Source organism: Prosopis cineraria, unplaced genomic scaffold, assembly GCF_029017545.1.
Source record: "Prosopis cineraria cultivar Desert tree isolate PC_DT_omini unplaced genomic scaffold, ASM2901754v1 PC9, whole genome shotgun sequence".
Taxonomy (NCBI): domain Eukaryota; kingdom Viridiplantae; phylum Streptophyta; class Magnoliopsida; order Fabales; family Fabaceae; genus Prosopis; species Prosopis cineraria.
Window position 1 is genome coordinate 18,882,959 of NW_026555340.1, and position 16,137 is coordinate 18,899,095.

A 16,137-nucleotide genomic window follows, 5' to 3' on the forward strand; every position below is an offset into this window, starting at 1 on the left:
TACAACGTTTCGATTTGTTCCCATACGCTTTTGACGTGATGACAAAAAATAGCCCGAATAAAATTAACATTGACATTTCAAATTTGATATGGAAGATAATTTTATAATAAAGGCTTCGAGGTATTAACATGTTAGGCCTAGATGGAAATGACCAACATAACATTGGTGATGGATGTTCAACAATTTGTTCCTTAAACAAATGTCTAGTTTCTTTTTCACAAATTTTGTGAAATGATACACAAGATCCCAAGTAGAAGAATTAGATTTCCAAGACTATATGCATTGGAAAAATGTTAAATCTAATTTCATTGATAGAGTATATGAGATATTTAGTGAGCCAACAGAAACTTGATTTGTTTGAATTCTTATGTGGTTTCTCCCATTTGTGTTTTTTGGATAATTTCCTTTGAGCCATACAATACAAGAAAATCTAAGAAAAGCAAATTCATTTGCCATTAAATAGAGACAATTAGGCATAGCCAAAACAAAAAATTAAACATAAAGAAAAACTATACTTCCGAGATATCTACCAATAAATTGGTGTTGCTTCACTAGAATCTTTATCGAATCAAATCATATAGCTAGTTTTAGAATAACATTGATGAACAAGATTGCACTGTTATTAAAGAACTTGATAATACTGCCCAACAAAGTAGGACCCAACATGCAGTGGCAGAAACCTAAGTTAGGAGGGATAAAAATCAGAAATTCATACAAGGATACTTTTGCATAGATTTGTTATGGCTGCAAACTATAATACTCGGGCAGCATTGATAGAACTCGGTACACCATTTTTGTTTCCATTTGATTATCTAGTTTGTTGCATCTTTCTATTTTAGCATCATGAAATGTAGATAGAACTCTTGTGTCTCTAAACCTAGTAGTAGATCCAAGAAAAGAATTAGTAGGCAATATCAGGTGTCATGTTGGTGTTGAGCTTTGTGACCTCCCACATGTCACGTGTTCGAATATACGTTGAGAGGAGAGAAGGGTAAAGTAAAGGGTTAATATGAAATCATAAATGTCAAAAAAAGTAAGGCTTCCAATTAACAAAAGCCATCCATACTATATTTGTATATGCCATTTGAGGGGAAATAATTAAAAATGATCCTTGAAGGATAAAACATACCCAATTAAAAATAATCGTTGAAGGATCCAACATACCCATCCAATCATGATACATAGTTTTTCAATTCTCTCCTGCTTAAATTATGCCGTGAGGATTTAGATTATCATCATCCTCCGCATCAAATTTTGGTAGGTAAAGTTCTATAATATTTCTTACGACAAGATCTTTATTCAAATTTTTCTATAATCTGATGATTCTAAAATTATAAAATGTAGATTAAAAATTACTTTAAATCTCCTATTTATTTAAAAATGTCATGTTATATTAAATTCTAATTATAGTTCACTATAGTTTCTTCCAAAATTCTTATTAGCCAGGGAAATATTTACACATAGGTCTATTTGATATCTTTATGTAATTATATTCTCTGGTTGTTAGTTTCTACCAATACATTTATGTAACACATATCTGGCTGTAGGCAATTGTGCAATGTTTCATTGTACTTCTAAATTAACTATCTGGTCCTTTATAAAGCCTAATGATAAAAAACTTGTCAAGAAACTTACTTTCCAAGTGTTAAACTATTGACCCTACAAGTTTCATTATATAGTCTTACTAGTTATAATAGTAATTTTAATTGATTGTTAAACATAATTATACTTTGTAAGGTCCTTTAACTTAAATTTTGTTTACTAAAATAAATGGAACACCTGTTTCGAAATTAAAATTAGAGAACACTTGGTCAAATAATAAAAAAATCTCTTCATAGGTGCAAGATATTACATTAATTGGCTGAAAAAAAGATAGGCAAATGGGGAGTGATATGAAGGCAAAAAGTTCAAATTCTTAATGAAATGATATGGGAATATCATTCAAAGACCAAAGTAATTATTTATTTTTATTTGAGGGTTAAATAAATGTAAAATATCACTATAGAACTAAGAAATTAAATTAAAATTATATTTTGTTATTAAATTATACCCTTAAAAATGCCACATTCCCCTGTCATAGTGGTTGCCACTGCTAATGACACCCGGAGCCCATCTCAGGATTCAGCACGTTGGCTCATTGGCTCAATGGCTCTTAGTTATATAATTGATAGTTCTTATTATATAAATATATAATAAACTTAGCCTCAAATCATTTAAAAAAATTGTTTTTTTGCACCATTTAAAAAATTGTTAATGTCATAAGAGTAGTTGGGTGCTATTTTGCACAAATACTGATGCATGTCAATACTTTAGTTTTTAAAAATATAGGATACAATATACTTTTGATACGAGCACACACACATATATATAATCATAAAACACATGAAAATTATAATTTTAATTTAAAAAATATTCAAATTGACATACATATATAGTTCTTTATAGTAATTACAATCAAAACATAATTATTAATTATACTTTTATTCTATTTATACTTAATTGTCTACCACCCAATTCTACTAATAGGTATAGTATCAATATTTCTTCCTCCTTGACCATTATCCAAAAAAAAAAGATAGCTTTTATATTTGGTTCTATTTATAACTTACTTAAGGTTTATAAACTTACATATAAGAAGATTACATTCCCCCATTTTTATAATCAAGGAAAATGTAATATTAATTTATTCTTTTATTATATTCACAACTTTTTTTTAAGAAAAATCTAATTTTTGACTTTAAAAGCAAATCAAAAAGGTATTAGTAATAAAAATTTTAGTAATACAATGTTTAATAAAATTTAATTTCTTAAAAAAAATAGAGTATCAAATTTGAAGTATTGTCTTGTAATTTAAAAGTATCAAATCTATATTGTAAATTAAATTTTTTTAAATTAAAAAATAGTATTTCAATATTTTATAGATACATATTGACAAAATATTGGTGAATATCAATATTAAATACAATATCGATACAAATAAATAAGATAATTTAAAGTATTGGTGTTTCATAGGTCAGGAAATGGGAGAAAAGGGACTTTTTCTCCAAAAAAAAAGTTTGAAGGATGTATTTTGCAATTGATCAGCAAAATTTAATTTCAATTTAGTCTACTTCAAATTTATTCAATTTTTAAATAAAAATAAATAACTACGTGCAAAAAATATTACTTGAACGACATTCTTCCAAGAAGATATATAATAAGGGAATAATTCTTTTTTTCAAAGTCTAAGGAAAAGGAAGATCACATAAATGATACTTATCACTTTTTTATATGTTATGCATTATATTCCCGCTGATTATTTTTCCCTCTATTTCAAAAATATAAAATATTTTTTTAAGATTGAATATTAAAAAATATTTTTTTTTAATTTTCAATATGCAACTAAGAGTATTTTTTTTAAAAAATAATCATAAAAAATAAATCATTCAACTATTCATTTTTAACTAAGATTTCATTTGGGATGAATGTTTTATTTTATTAATAAAATTTATTGATACATGAGATTTTATTTAAAAATTTTATAATTCAAAATGAAGGAAATATTTTATTTCATTAATTTATTCTCATTTCATGCATTTTTTAAATTAAATAATCACGGCCTGGTTTGATATGAAATTGAAGGTTATGTTTGAGATTGACATTGAAAAAGGCCTAATTTAATATGTTTGGTATGAAGGATTAAATCTCACTTGGATTTGCTTGAACCCATTTGGATGGGATTACTTAAACTCAACCCTAAGCTATTGGGAAACTAATCTTGGGATTGTAAATTTTTTTTGACAAAACTATCTTAGTTATAATAATTTCTGGACAAAAGTGCCCCTCAAAAATTTGCCCTGCAACAGATAACGCAGCAGAGCATGATCTCTATCACATCCTCATTCTCGCTCCGTTGATCTCCTCTATCACTCTGTTGATCTACTTTGTCTCGCCTTTAGGTACATGCTTGTCCAACACCCGTCTTGCTTTTAGGGACTACTCCATCAATCTATTGCGTTGTGAAACTCGCTCCGTTAATCATGGGTGTGCTTTGTATTTGTTTCTTCAATTCGTATATGCTATGTAAGGGTGTTCACGGGACAGGATGGAACCGGGGCATCCTCATCCCGTGTCTAGCCTCGAAAAAAAATCAGGACTGAATTTTGGTCCCGTGTTCCGTCTCGTCTTGGAAGTCATCCTATCCCGTTAGGGGTCGGGACGAGATCGAGACAAGATTAGGACGTCCCGCTGTCCCGATAAAGTGAATAATATTGGAAAAAGATCTAGATAATAACGTTTATTAAAATTTTAAATCATATAATTTATTAAGTTTAAAATTAAAACAATACAAGTACATAAATCATAACAATTTAAAGTCAATTATTGAATTACATTAGTCACAACTACACATTGTAATAGCAAATATAAGTGATCTTTAAGCTATAAGAGTAGCAACAACAAGCAAGTCAAGTACAATATCAAATCATTATTCTTCTACTTTAGTGAAAATGTGCTAAGCTAATTATTTTCCTAAAAATAAAGCAAGAAATTCATTATAAATAAAAGTTATTAAATAGATAGATATAAGAATAAATTATATTAATATAATTAATATATTATAAAAAAAGATATCATTAATTTTACTCAATGTCATTAAAATTATCAATATAAAAAAATTTTAGTTTTAAATAAGAATTGCAAATATTGAAATCATAATTAATATAATTAATGTAAGTATAAATTATATTAATATAATTAATATACTTAAAATAAAAATAATATATATATTATTCGGGATGGGACGAGATGTCCCGATGGTAATCTTATGTTTCGTCCCGTCCCGAACCTTTTCCTGTCCTATCCTGTAAAGTCCCATTCCGATTATTTTTGAGTCGGAACGAGACCCGTTCCGATATGATCGGGACGATACCAAACTAATCGAGACGGATTTAAGCTGAACACCCTTAATGCTATGTTCATTTATACCTGCCCCTCTCTCTCTCTCTCTCTCTCTCTCCACCTCCTCTAGCTGATTTTATTATTGTTTCTTCAATTACGTTTCATGTTGATTGCTGTTCATTTTTCATTTTCTTACAGAAAATGTTTTTGCCCATTCCATCCGCGTCTACATTACAAAATGTTTAACAAAAAGTCACAATGAGGCTACTTGTTTCTCTTTGACAATTTTGGCGGCAGAGAAAGAGCTCTAACAGATGACGCGAAAATAAATTCGTTTTAGGATCAACTTTTTTATATATTTTATATCTTATATGGAAAATATTATTTGTACAAAAAATGCATGTGGAGCCTCATGTTTTAACATTATCCTTTAAGGAGGCGGTTTCAATGTTAAGATTTAATTTCCTTTATATTTGAGATTGTGTTATGATTTCATTTAAGAAGATTGTTGTGTTTGTGATTTTTGGTTAAACAGTGATCATTTTTATTTGATTGTATATATTAAATATTAATTTTTTTATACATTTATATAATTGGTACATAATTATGGTACTATTTAAAAAAAAAAAGAGAATATTACTGTTTGTTTCTATCATGGCACCAACAAAGATTATGCTAGACTTCTCAAGTCTTATTTATAGAATAGAGAAAAAAAAATTTTTTAATCCTATTTATAAGTCATGTCATTAAATTTTATAATAATTTTTTTTTACTTTCTATTAAATGTTGGGGAGAGAAAATATGTTGTTAAAATATGTATATTTAATAAGAGTAAAGTTGAGAATTTATAAAATTTTAAAATAGAGTTAATGAGTTTTAAAATTTTTTTTTGATACTTATAAAATATATTAAAAATAATTTATAAATAAAATTAAAATAAATATATATCATCTTATGCTTTATATCAACCTTTTCAAATAGTTCAAAAGGAGGAAACAAGCACAGGTCACAGAGAAGCAAAAGGGAGAAAATGCAAGCCAGCCAAGGTAAGGTGAGAGCCAAAGACGCACTTACCGAGCGATGAAGTGACGGAGAGCAGTGGAGGAGAGAAACACGATGATGGAGCTTCAAACAGAAGAAGGAGATTTGCAAGTTGGACAAAAACAAATGTATGAACAAAATCTATAAGCCACAGGATAAACAAAACCTTGATAAACCAAAGGATGAAATTCTATTGCCATTTTTCTTGTGTGATATTAAATTATTGAGTAATTCTATCAAAGGGTGTGCTTGGGTTGCGAAGGAGAAGAGAGGGCGTCGCGACTTCAAAGTGAGGGATGAAATTGTAGAGCTGAACTGAAAGAGCAAGAAAAGAGAGTTTCTGACAAACGCAAATACATTGGCGAATCCTCTTAAGCTGCAGTGCTGCTGCACCAGGTATCTTCCACTTGACCTACTTCTCGTCGTTTCTTTCCGATTTATCTCTCTCTCTCTCTCTCTCTCCATTTTCAGACGCTTAGCCAGCTTCCACTGTATTGTCTCCGTTAAAACTCGTCTGTCTCTTACATTTCTATGAAATTTTGGTTGCTTGATCGCCTCTTTAGGTGACTTCCATATTTTTGATGAAATGCTGCACTCAGGATTTGCATATTCCATTGTATTATTTAATTTCATGCTCCATTTTCGTTGTAGGATATAGGTACCTCTTTTGAATTTCTGCGCCGAAGACTTACCAGAAAGCAACCATGGATGGTACGTGACTTCAGGAACTCTGTTGTTGAATTTTACTTCGGCGTTCTTAGAGATTAGAGCTGTGGCTTGTTTCCGCATCTTGTTTGACCCTGATTGTGCATTTGATTTAAGAATTCTTCATCTTCACGAGTAGACGATACCTCCGATTCTTTTGTTAAAGATGGTGTTCATGTAACGGATAAGTTTCGTAATGTAGGATAGGAATATCATATAAGTATGCAAAGTTTTAGATGTCTGAGCTGTACCATGTGAAGTTGTCATGTGTACGGGCACGCCCGTATATGTGCTTAAGAAACGGTATTATATTTCAGTTTTTATCAACTTCATAGATGTGTTTCACTTTAACAATTGTTTTTAGATGAAATTTTCAGCATCTACTGAAATTCAGAACTTGTTTTTCCCCCCACTTTGTGAAAATGTCTTGATTCTTGGGAAGTTTGTACGACATTCATCAACTGAGTTTGAGGCATGTGTCACCACCAATATCCTTATGGACCTGGCTAGGGAACCATTAATACTTTCGATTGGTTTTCAATTATTATTTTTCATTGACTTCAGCATAGATTCTTTAGTTGTGTTGAATTTATCTTGAAGATATGTTTGTTGAAAAGTGCATTGCCAAATACCAACCCAAGCACAGCCTTTGATAGAATTACTCAATAATTTAATCTCACACAAGTAAAATGGCAATAGAATTTCATCCTTTGATTTATCAAGGTTTTGTTTTTTTACTATTAATGAACTGTTTATATATATTTTGATAACCTTCCATGTGTAGAATATCATCCTGCTGTTTAGAAAGATTTAATTTTTTACAATTAATGAACTGTACCTGATCAATATGTTTAAAACTTTCTGCGTGCTTCAGTTGATTCACAGCCAACTATGGAAGAGACAATATTGGTTGGCGATGATCTAATGATGGGGCCTCCATCACCTCTAGTCCCGCCAGAAATAGCCTCCCATGTGCTTGAAGGTGTTGATTTGTGTGATGGAATCCTGAGGAACCTGTTTTTGTGTAAGTACTGATGTTTCCTTTGTTAGAAGGTGCAGCTCTTTCTATAGAAAATTACTTCCTGGTGTAAAACCCAGTTGCTAGTAGGGGTAAAACCTGGGAGGGTGACTACATTGTTTCACTCCTGGTTGTTCTGGAGCAGATTAGATACCTATAAATTATTTCTCTCCAGCTGTGGCAAAAGAGTGGAGGCTACTAGGCTGTTCTATATTTTACTGACCAATAATGTCTTGAACATTTTATAGGTTAAAGTTCATTGAGAGAGAAAAGAAGTACAAATACGAAGAATTAGCAATCATCCTAAAGCAGGGGGAAAAAAACTAGTAAAGATCAGATCAAAAAAGCAACCAGTCGCTGAGCATGATTGGCAAATTGACTCCATTGAAAACATCATGCAGAAACCCACTTAGAGGCAGGGAACGACCATGTTCGATACAAGTGTTGGAAGAAACTTTGAGCTAGAATTCTATTTTTGTTCAGTCTTTGTGCACCAGATGCCAAGCAAAAATAGGACTCCCAAATTGTACACATTCAATGCCCTCCAAATAGCCTGAACAAACAAATGCCTTAACCTCCTTAATAATTTAAATATTTGAAAATCAATGTCAATTATTATGATTTTTCTTTCTTTCTTTATTTATTTGGGAAAATACTACTGAATTTATTTAAATTTTGTAGGCTTGCAAATCAATGACATTGAACCATTCTGTCAAGATGAGATTGCTCTGTATCGCCAATGCGCTGAAAGGAGGGTGAGATAACCGTGACAGATACGCTTCACTCTCAATGGCTTCATCTTCCATTTTACTGTGCTCTCTCTTATTTACAGCCACCTCCATTTCCTTTTACAGCTCTTGAACATGTTTGCAGTAATTTTTTCACTAGCGGCTTGGAAATGGAGGTGTAAAAGGAAAATAAGTTTGTATGATATGCTGTTCCATGTTTTTGTCATTTGGTAAAAATTATATGCAGGATAAGGAGATAAGAAAACGTCATCTAGATAGTGAATGTAAATTGGGTTCATCCATGCCTTTAGATGATGCAAAAGAAAGGGCTATTCAGCTTGAATCAGAAGTTACATCATTGGAAAGGTATATTAAAATGCTCCCTTTGTCCTAAATTATAGGACAATTTGAAACAAGATTACGCATATCAATAAAACACAATAATAACACTTTACAAACTTATTTTTTCAAAATAAAACTATAAACTTTCAAAAATACCCTACACACTTAATTATTATACTATAATATCATTTCAATTCTCTCTCCACTTAAAGGGTAATACTAGTAAAATATCATTAACGAAACTTTAATTTTCTCAAATTGTCTTATATGTTAGGACAATGAAATTCCTCCAAAGTTATCTTATAATTTGGGACGGAGGGAGTAGTATTTTACTAAAGAGATGGAAACTAAGCTTATATTTATGAATAACTTGAGAAAGCTTTTGTTATTATTACAAATAACAAATTTTGGGAGTGGCTTCCGTCAACATGATGGTGGTGGTGGCTGTTGTTGTTTATCAGCTTATTGAAATGTTTTGCTTTTCACTATAAAGGCACCATGCCACTTTTTTCTTTTCTAGTAGTGTTTATTGATCCCCAATTGGACTGAAGATTATAAATTAAATTCAGAATTCAGTAATCATGTTGATTTTTTTTTTTCACACCAGCAACAAATCTAAGGGCTTTACATTTTTGAGGTTTGTCATGAGTTTGCATAGTGCAGATGCTTTTAATGTATCATGTATATATCCCTGGAAACTACAAAAGGTGCCCTTTAGTTTCCCTATGGTTTTCGTTCTTTCTGCTGGGCATTTGGTAAGGATGTTAAGGGATTCCTTTTCCATCGCATTAAAAATGAGATATAATACATGTTATGGCTTTATTATCATTACTTAACAGTAACTATGTTTTTCTGTTATTATTTTTCCCATTCAGGAGCACACACTACTTTGTCAATCAACACAATCACTTTTTCTATTGTTATTATTTTTTTAATTCCATACTATTCCAAGTACCAAACAACTCAATGTGTCATTGTGACATCGATGTCTTTCATGTTCAATCCATAGTTATACAATGCACAAATTTTCACTTATTGAATACTGTTATGTATCTTGCATGGTACAATTTACAGGCGGATGATTCTTGCTAGTGGGATGGAGGGTGTGGAAGGATTCCGCCAACGATGGAGCTTGCATGGTCGCCTTACTGATGCCAAGTAATTTCTGTGAAGCTCATCATGGATGGCAACATGATTTCTACAATTTTTATTCCCTCTCATGGTTATTCATGACTAGTTTCCATGTTTTTCATAGATATAGCATGTTAGTATTGTTACTGGCTATCTATAGATATGGTTGAGTTACTTTTGCTTTAAATTATAGCTGTCTACCATATTATCAGAATATGAAATGATTTGGATGTACCATTACCAATTAGCGTAGCCAAACATGTGAATGAATAGGTGATTGATGAGCTTACACGTACATGTAATTGTCTGTCACTTGGTAGTAATGCTTATTTTCAACAGTTGAGTTCGTATTGTTTTATATTCAGTTGTTTGACCACTGATGGTATGCAAATATTTTTCTATACTTCAAAATACTCCACTGGTTAACTTCAACCTAAAAATTTCATGCAGGAGAAGATTGGAGTCTTTGAAGAAGGGCATAGATGGGAGAAAGAAGGATGGGCCTGCGGGTGGTTCAACTTCCAAAAGATGGTTCTTCAGGTGAAGCTGCAGGTATTGCCCGCTTAATTAGTTCATAAGAGGTTTCCCTACCATGTATTTCTTTTACAATTTGAAGGGGGTTGCTATGTAGGGTGGCAATAGCTATATGTTTGGACATATCGAAGATGATGGAAATGATGGGTCTGTTTGATTTTCAATTTTTAAAAGCTGTTTCCAAGAACCCAAAAAAAAAAAAGGTGTTCTCATTTTTTGTTGTTTTTTAAATAAGAAAATGGATACATTTTAGAGTATTTTTTCCCCCCCTCCCCTTTTGGCTTTTAAAACCCACTAGGTTTAGTCACTGGAAGCTGTCACCACCAACTTTCACTGCCGTTACCTCCCGTTGCTCATCATTGACAATCATTGTCGTTCCCCATCATCGCCACCACTGGCCTTCGCCATTGGCCACCATTGAGGCATTCACACCCATCTTCACTAATCTCCATCATCATAAGCCCTTAGTAGTCATTACCATTAATTATTGCCAATGACCACCACAACCATCACCATTGTCAACCACCCCAACTACCAATGACGGAGCCAAGGCTCATAGCTAGGGGTGCAGAATAATTTAATAAAAAATTAATGTTTTTTAAAATAATAATTATGTTAGGCTAAAATTATAATAATATAAATAGATTAATTATCATTTTTCATTTTAAAAAATTATATTGAACATGTTGATATGGTCTTTTATTATAAATATATTTTTCATATTTTATTTAAATTATTAAAATGTTATATATCTAATAAGTTTTTTAAGCTCAAATATTTTTTATTTGGTTCAAAGAGTGCAAAATATTATAAGTAAGAGATGCAAAGTTGTAACATTTACATATTTCATTTGTAGTTTTCTTAATAGCAAGAGGTTGCATTTATACCCCTCAAGTTAATGTTACTACACTATTGCCAACTACCATCAACCAATGTTTTTAAAATTGGATCGGATATTGAATCGAAAAGGTCAACAGTTCACAGCTCGTATGGTTCAACTGGGTTGGATTAATGGTCGAATTGGTGATGTAATAATTAAATTAAAAATATTACATATGTATTTAATAATTTAAATGTAAAAAATAAATATGAAATTGCTACTTAACTTAAAAATAAAACTAAATATTTTAAGTTTATCCTAACTTAATATGATACAATATAATATTAAATGATTAAAAAAATTGGTTATTTGAAAAAAAATTGACAATATTTTAAAAAAAAAGAAAAAAGGCATTTTTTGAACGTACCCGATTCTCGACTTGATCTTAATCTTCGATTTAATCGCTAGTCCAAAGCAATCCAATCTAGCTGAACTCTCTAAACAGTTTTTTAAACTTGACTGAACTATTACCTTGACTAGTTGACAGTCTAGTCGGTCCAATCATCAAATTCGGTCTAATTTTTTAATCATTGCTATCAACCATTGCCACCTATTTTTGTTGACCACTATCAACCATCCTAGTCAGTAGCCACTGTTTAGCCATGGCTAACAACTACAATAGGTTGACACCACCAACCACTATTGGCTACCGCACTGGTGGTGGCTGTCAAGCAGTGGTGGCTGGAGGTGACTAAAGATTGACGGTGGCAGGTGGCAGTAACAATAGTTGGTGGCAATGATCGATGATAACTGGTGACAAGCTTGATGATGAGAGACATTCTTTCGGTAGAGATTTTTTTCCTTCCTTTTTTGAGTTTGCAAGGATTTCTCATGGCATGAATTCGTTGTTTGCTTTATTGAATTCACCAATACTACAAAGGTTAGAGTTGGGATTTGAATGACCTTGGGAGAATTTACTTTCTTGATCTAGGTTAAAGGATGAAGTTGGGAGTCTTTTGCCAGAATTTTGGACTCATGACATTGTGTATTTTCTCTAACCTTTCAGCGAGAAGTTTATCTCTTGGTGTAGCTCCACATATTTAACAGACTTTTTCACTGCTTTTTTTTTTTTTTGCCCTTTAAATATTGTTATTATTTGACTTTTTCTTTTTTTTTTTCGTTTTATTATGCGTATTTGACTTTTTATAAAAAAGGATTTTTTAACTCAGTTGTTTTCAAAGTAATGTAATTAGACATATTTTTCTTTTATTTTACTTTTAAAAATAATTTACAAAATATTTTTTTTACAAGTTTACAAAATAGTTTTTAAAAACAAAAAATAAACTGTCAAAGAATTGATGTTTTTAAATTACTTTGCTAGTTTTCTTTTTAGAGAGAATGGAAAATAAATCATAAATGACAAATAAATATTACGAAATGCAGCAATTATTTTGGAAATCCTAACTTAATTTTTTTCTGAATTATATTTCTGACTCTAAGTAAAATAATGAAAAATATAGTTATTATATAATTGTTAATAAAAAAGATAAAGTTAATATAAAAAAGTGTAGTTAATTTAATTATACACAAATAAGTATGTTTTCTATATTAACAATTTAAGTATTAATAATATAGTTTCAATTAGTCATAACTTAAATTTAGTCATGTAATAACAATTACGTTTTTTTATATTAACTTTACATTCGTACAACTTTAATTTATTTTCACAACCACTCATTTTATTATTTTTAGTCAGAAAAATGTAGAGCTGGGAATAAGGGTCGGGCCTAAAAGGCCAGGCTTAAAGATCCTGTTTAAATAAGAGTTTGGATTTTAAAAATAATTTTTTTTAAAATAGTCGGGCTTGAGGGCTTGGCTTTGATAAGCCCTGTAAAAAAGGGCTCGAGCTCGGGTAGCCCTTCAAGCCCTGTTATATTATTATTATTATTATTTTCTTTGGTAGAGCACGCATTTGAAGCCAATGACCTACTCACCTGATCATACACATATTATATTATTATTAATTTTAATTTATTCTAAAATTAATTTAATATAATTTAATAAATATCAGTGTATAGTACAAAATTTCTGATATTTTTTATTTTTCTATAATTATTATGTTTGTGTATTTATAAAAAATGAATTTTTTAACCAAGATTTAAATTTTATTACTAGACTCTTAGATGTGTATTGTTTAATTTTTAAAAAATTATGAGAATTTATTTTTTTAATTTTAGAATATTTTAATTAATTTATAATGTTTAATTTTATTTTTATTATTTTGAAAAAGGCTTGTGGGCCCAACCTTGAGCCATTTACATAAGGGTTGGGCTTAAAAAATGAGGTTCAAAATAGAAAATTGGGCTTTAGGGCTTAGGCCCTTAAGGGCCGGGCCCGCCCGTATTTTCAACTCTAAAAAAATGTAATTTGGCAGAAAATTTATGACAGTCCGTTGAAATTTTTAGAATAATTACCTTATTTCATGGTATTGTTTAACCATTTATTTATTGTAAGGAGATTTATTTGTCATTTTCCCTTCTTTCTACCTTATTAGAGAAAGTATAGGCTTTTGGAATGCCATAACACATTAATCTATGTAAATAATTTAAGAAAAATTAATCTTTTAATCCTTTAACTTTTAACTTATTTGTAACTCAGTCCCTCAACTATGACTCGCTACGATTTAGTCCCTCAACTATAACTAAATGTGACTCAATTTCTCAACTTTTGATTCACCTATAATTTGATCCTTATTTTTTAATTTTGTTAAAAAAATTTCTTATCAAATAAGAGGGATAAAAAAATGCTCATATATTATTCTAAAATACTCTCCTCTTGCTCATTGATGTGAGATATAAGCTAACATGAAAAAAAAATTAACAAAAGTTCAGGGATTAACTTGTAAGTGATTCAAAAGTTGACGGATTGATCATAAGCGAGTCATAGTTGAGAGACTGAGTTATAAGTAAATTAAAAGTTGGAGGATTAAAAGATTAATTTTTTTAATAATTTATATACATATTTTATATACCTCAATGGCTATTAAGTAGGCTAACCAAACACCCGTTTGAATTGACTCATTTTTTCCCCTCCTCCACAAGGCACATTTGACGCACGGTAATGCCCAGTAATTTCTTTAACGATCCCTGCAGTGACCCTTGGCAATTAAATGTGTTAGGACCTAGACCTATCTCAATTCTAGAATCCATAAGGTGCATTCTCGAAGGAATTTTTGGCGAGCAGATATGTTGTGGAAAATCTGCATCTTATTACGAAATTCAGCTCCGTCTTCCTTGCACTTGTATAGCCCTGCGCAAGCACATTGCTCAGCTAAATGAGCAGCTTTCACCTGGTAACATCTAACACACACCAGATCTTGCAAGTGATATAGTCGTTCTCTCTGCCGTACAATCTGAAGAAGGGCATTTTCCATCACTTCACGATCGTATGGCAATGCCACACCTGACTCAGTAGAGCTGAGTCACGGCACAAATCCAAGTCTCTGCAATCATTGCAATAGCTCTCCAAAAAGAGAATGGAAGTCATGTTAATAATGGGAAAACAAGTCTCCTTTGGGCCATGGATGACCAACCACTAGTCACGATGATCGATTGTGTTTGGATGGGCAACTGAGAGGTAGAGTTTTAGCTGTAACGGGTGGGCGTAGACTATATTTTAAGTGAGAAACAAGGGAGACTCTAGGTCACATTTGCATACTAGAATAAAATAAAATGGAAAGGATTAAAAAAATAAAGGTAAAAAAAGATAAGTAAAGGAGATATGTGAACTCATTTATAAGGAGTAGGGGTAATTTAGTTCATGAGATTAGGAATTTGATTCATGAATTTTTTAAAAAATGTGATGATTCTTACACATACAGTATATATTAATAAATTTTATCATACTTTCTATAGGGAGAAGGGTGGTTTAGTTCATTTTTATCTTAATTTTTTTTAATTCATTCTATTTTATTTTATTTTTTTGAATAGAAGGCCACAGGATTAACCCGTGCAAACAGACAATTTAGGTCTTATTAGCGTACAGAATGTTCATACAACCAGAGGGTGAATTATCAAAAATATGAACATTTAAATTATCGGTAGATGCTAAATGAGCCATCCGATCAGCGCATCTATTAGCTTCTCCAAAAACGTGGTTAAAGGTGATCGTCCAATCCCTCATAGTAAGTTCTCTAATGTTGTTGATAACAGCAGCAAGAGGATGGTTAGTAAAGAACTCTTTGCATATAAGCGTGAGCGCCTCTGTAAAGTATGTGTAGAGATTGACTTTGCTAAACTTTATTTGCCAACAAATGGTGAGACCTTCTAAGATGCTTATAAGTTCAGCTGTTGTACTTGGTTGATAACTGATGTATTTGGTAAAGCCTTTGATCTAATTTCCTAAATCATTCCGGATGAGACCTCTACAAGAAGTAACACCTTGATTGTTAACAGAGCTATCTGTATCAAGTCTAACCCAACCTTTAGTAGGAGAACACCATTTTGCTTTAGTCTATCACTTTGTTGGGTCAAGAACTTGATTCTAGATTGAAGGTATTGGTCATTGTGAATGTCTTAGATACTAGTGAATACAATGTCTTTGTCAGGCGTGATTTCCTTAGAGTAAATGCATTTGCATCTTTCTTTCCAGATGTTCCAACACATATGTGTGAAAAGTCTTTACCAAGAAACATTCCTTGCTTTAGCATTTATCCAATCCTGCTATTGGAGAGAAAAGAAAGTGTTTAGTTTAGATTATTTGACTAGTTTTAGCCATACCCCTCTAGCTTTCTTGCACTCTCTAAGGATATATATAGTTGAATTCGGAGAGTTATAACTAAAAGGATAGTTCTTAAGGTAGGAATTATCTCCATTTGAGAAAGTGAATTTAGATAGGAGTTGATCCTAAGCCGCTTTTTAAAGGAAGGATTTGATTTTCTC

At 31.2% G+C, this 16,137-nt stretch overlaps 1 protein-coding gene across 5 annotated transcripts; it reads left to right on the plus strand.

Moving 5' to 3' along the window:
* The first annotated feature begins 5,894 nt into the window (after positions 1-5,894).
* Positions 5,895-12,292, plus strand: LOC129320733 (uncharacterized). 5 transcript variants are annotated; one of them, XM_054966307.1, is made up of 8 exons: positions 5,895-6,315; positions 6,571-6,630; positions 7,499-7,648; positions 8,324-8,397; positions 8,618-8,736; positions 9,787-9,870; positions 10,294-10,395; positions 12,189-12,292. In XM_054966307.1, the coding sequence occupies exons 2-7, from the start codon at positions 6,624-6,626 to the stop codon at positions 10,385-10,387; spliced, it is 528 nt and encodes a 175-aa protein (XP_054822282.1). In that variant the 5' UTR covers positions 5,895-6,315; positions 6,571-6,623; the 3' UTR covers positions 10,388-10,395; positions 12,189-12,292. The 5 variants fall into 5 exon arrangements, with proteins under 5 accessions (XP_054822282.1, XP_054822281.1, XP_054822279.1 ...); XM_054966306.1 differs by lacking the exon at positions 12,189-12,292 and adding an exon at positions 10,475-10,541; XM_054966304.1 differs by lacking the exon at positions 12,189-12,292 and having other exon boundaries at positions 5,895-6,047; positions 6,162-6,315; positions 10,294-10,541.
* The last annotated feature ends 3,845 nt before the right edge of the window (positions 12,293-16,137 follow it).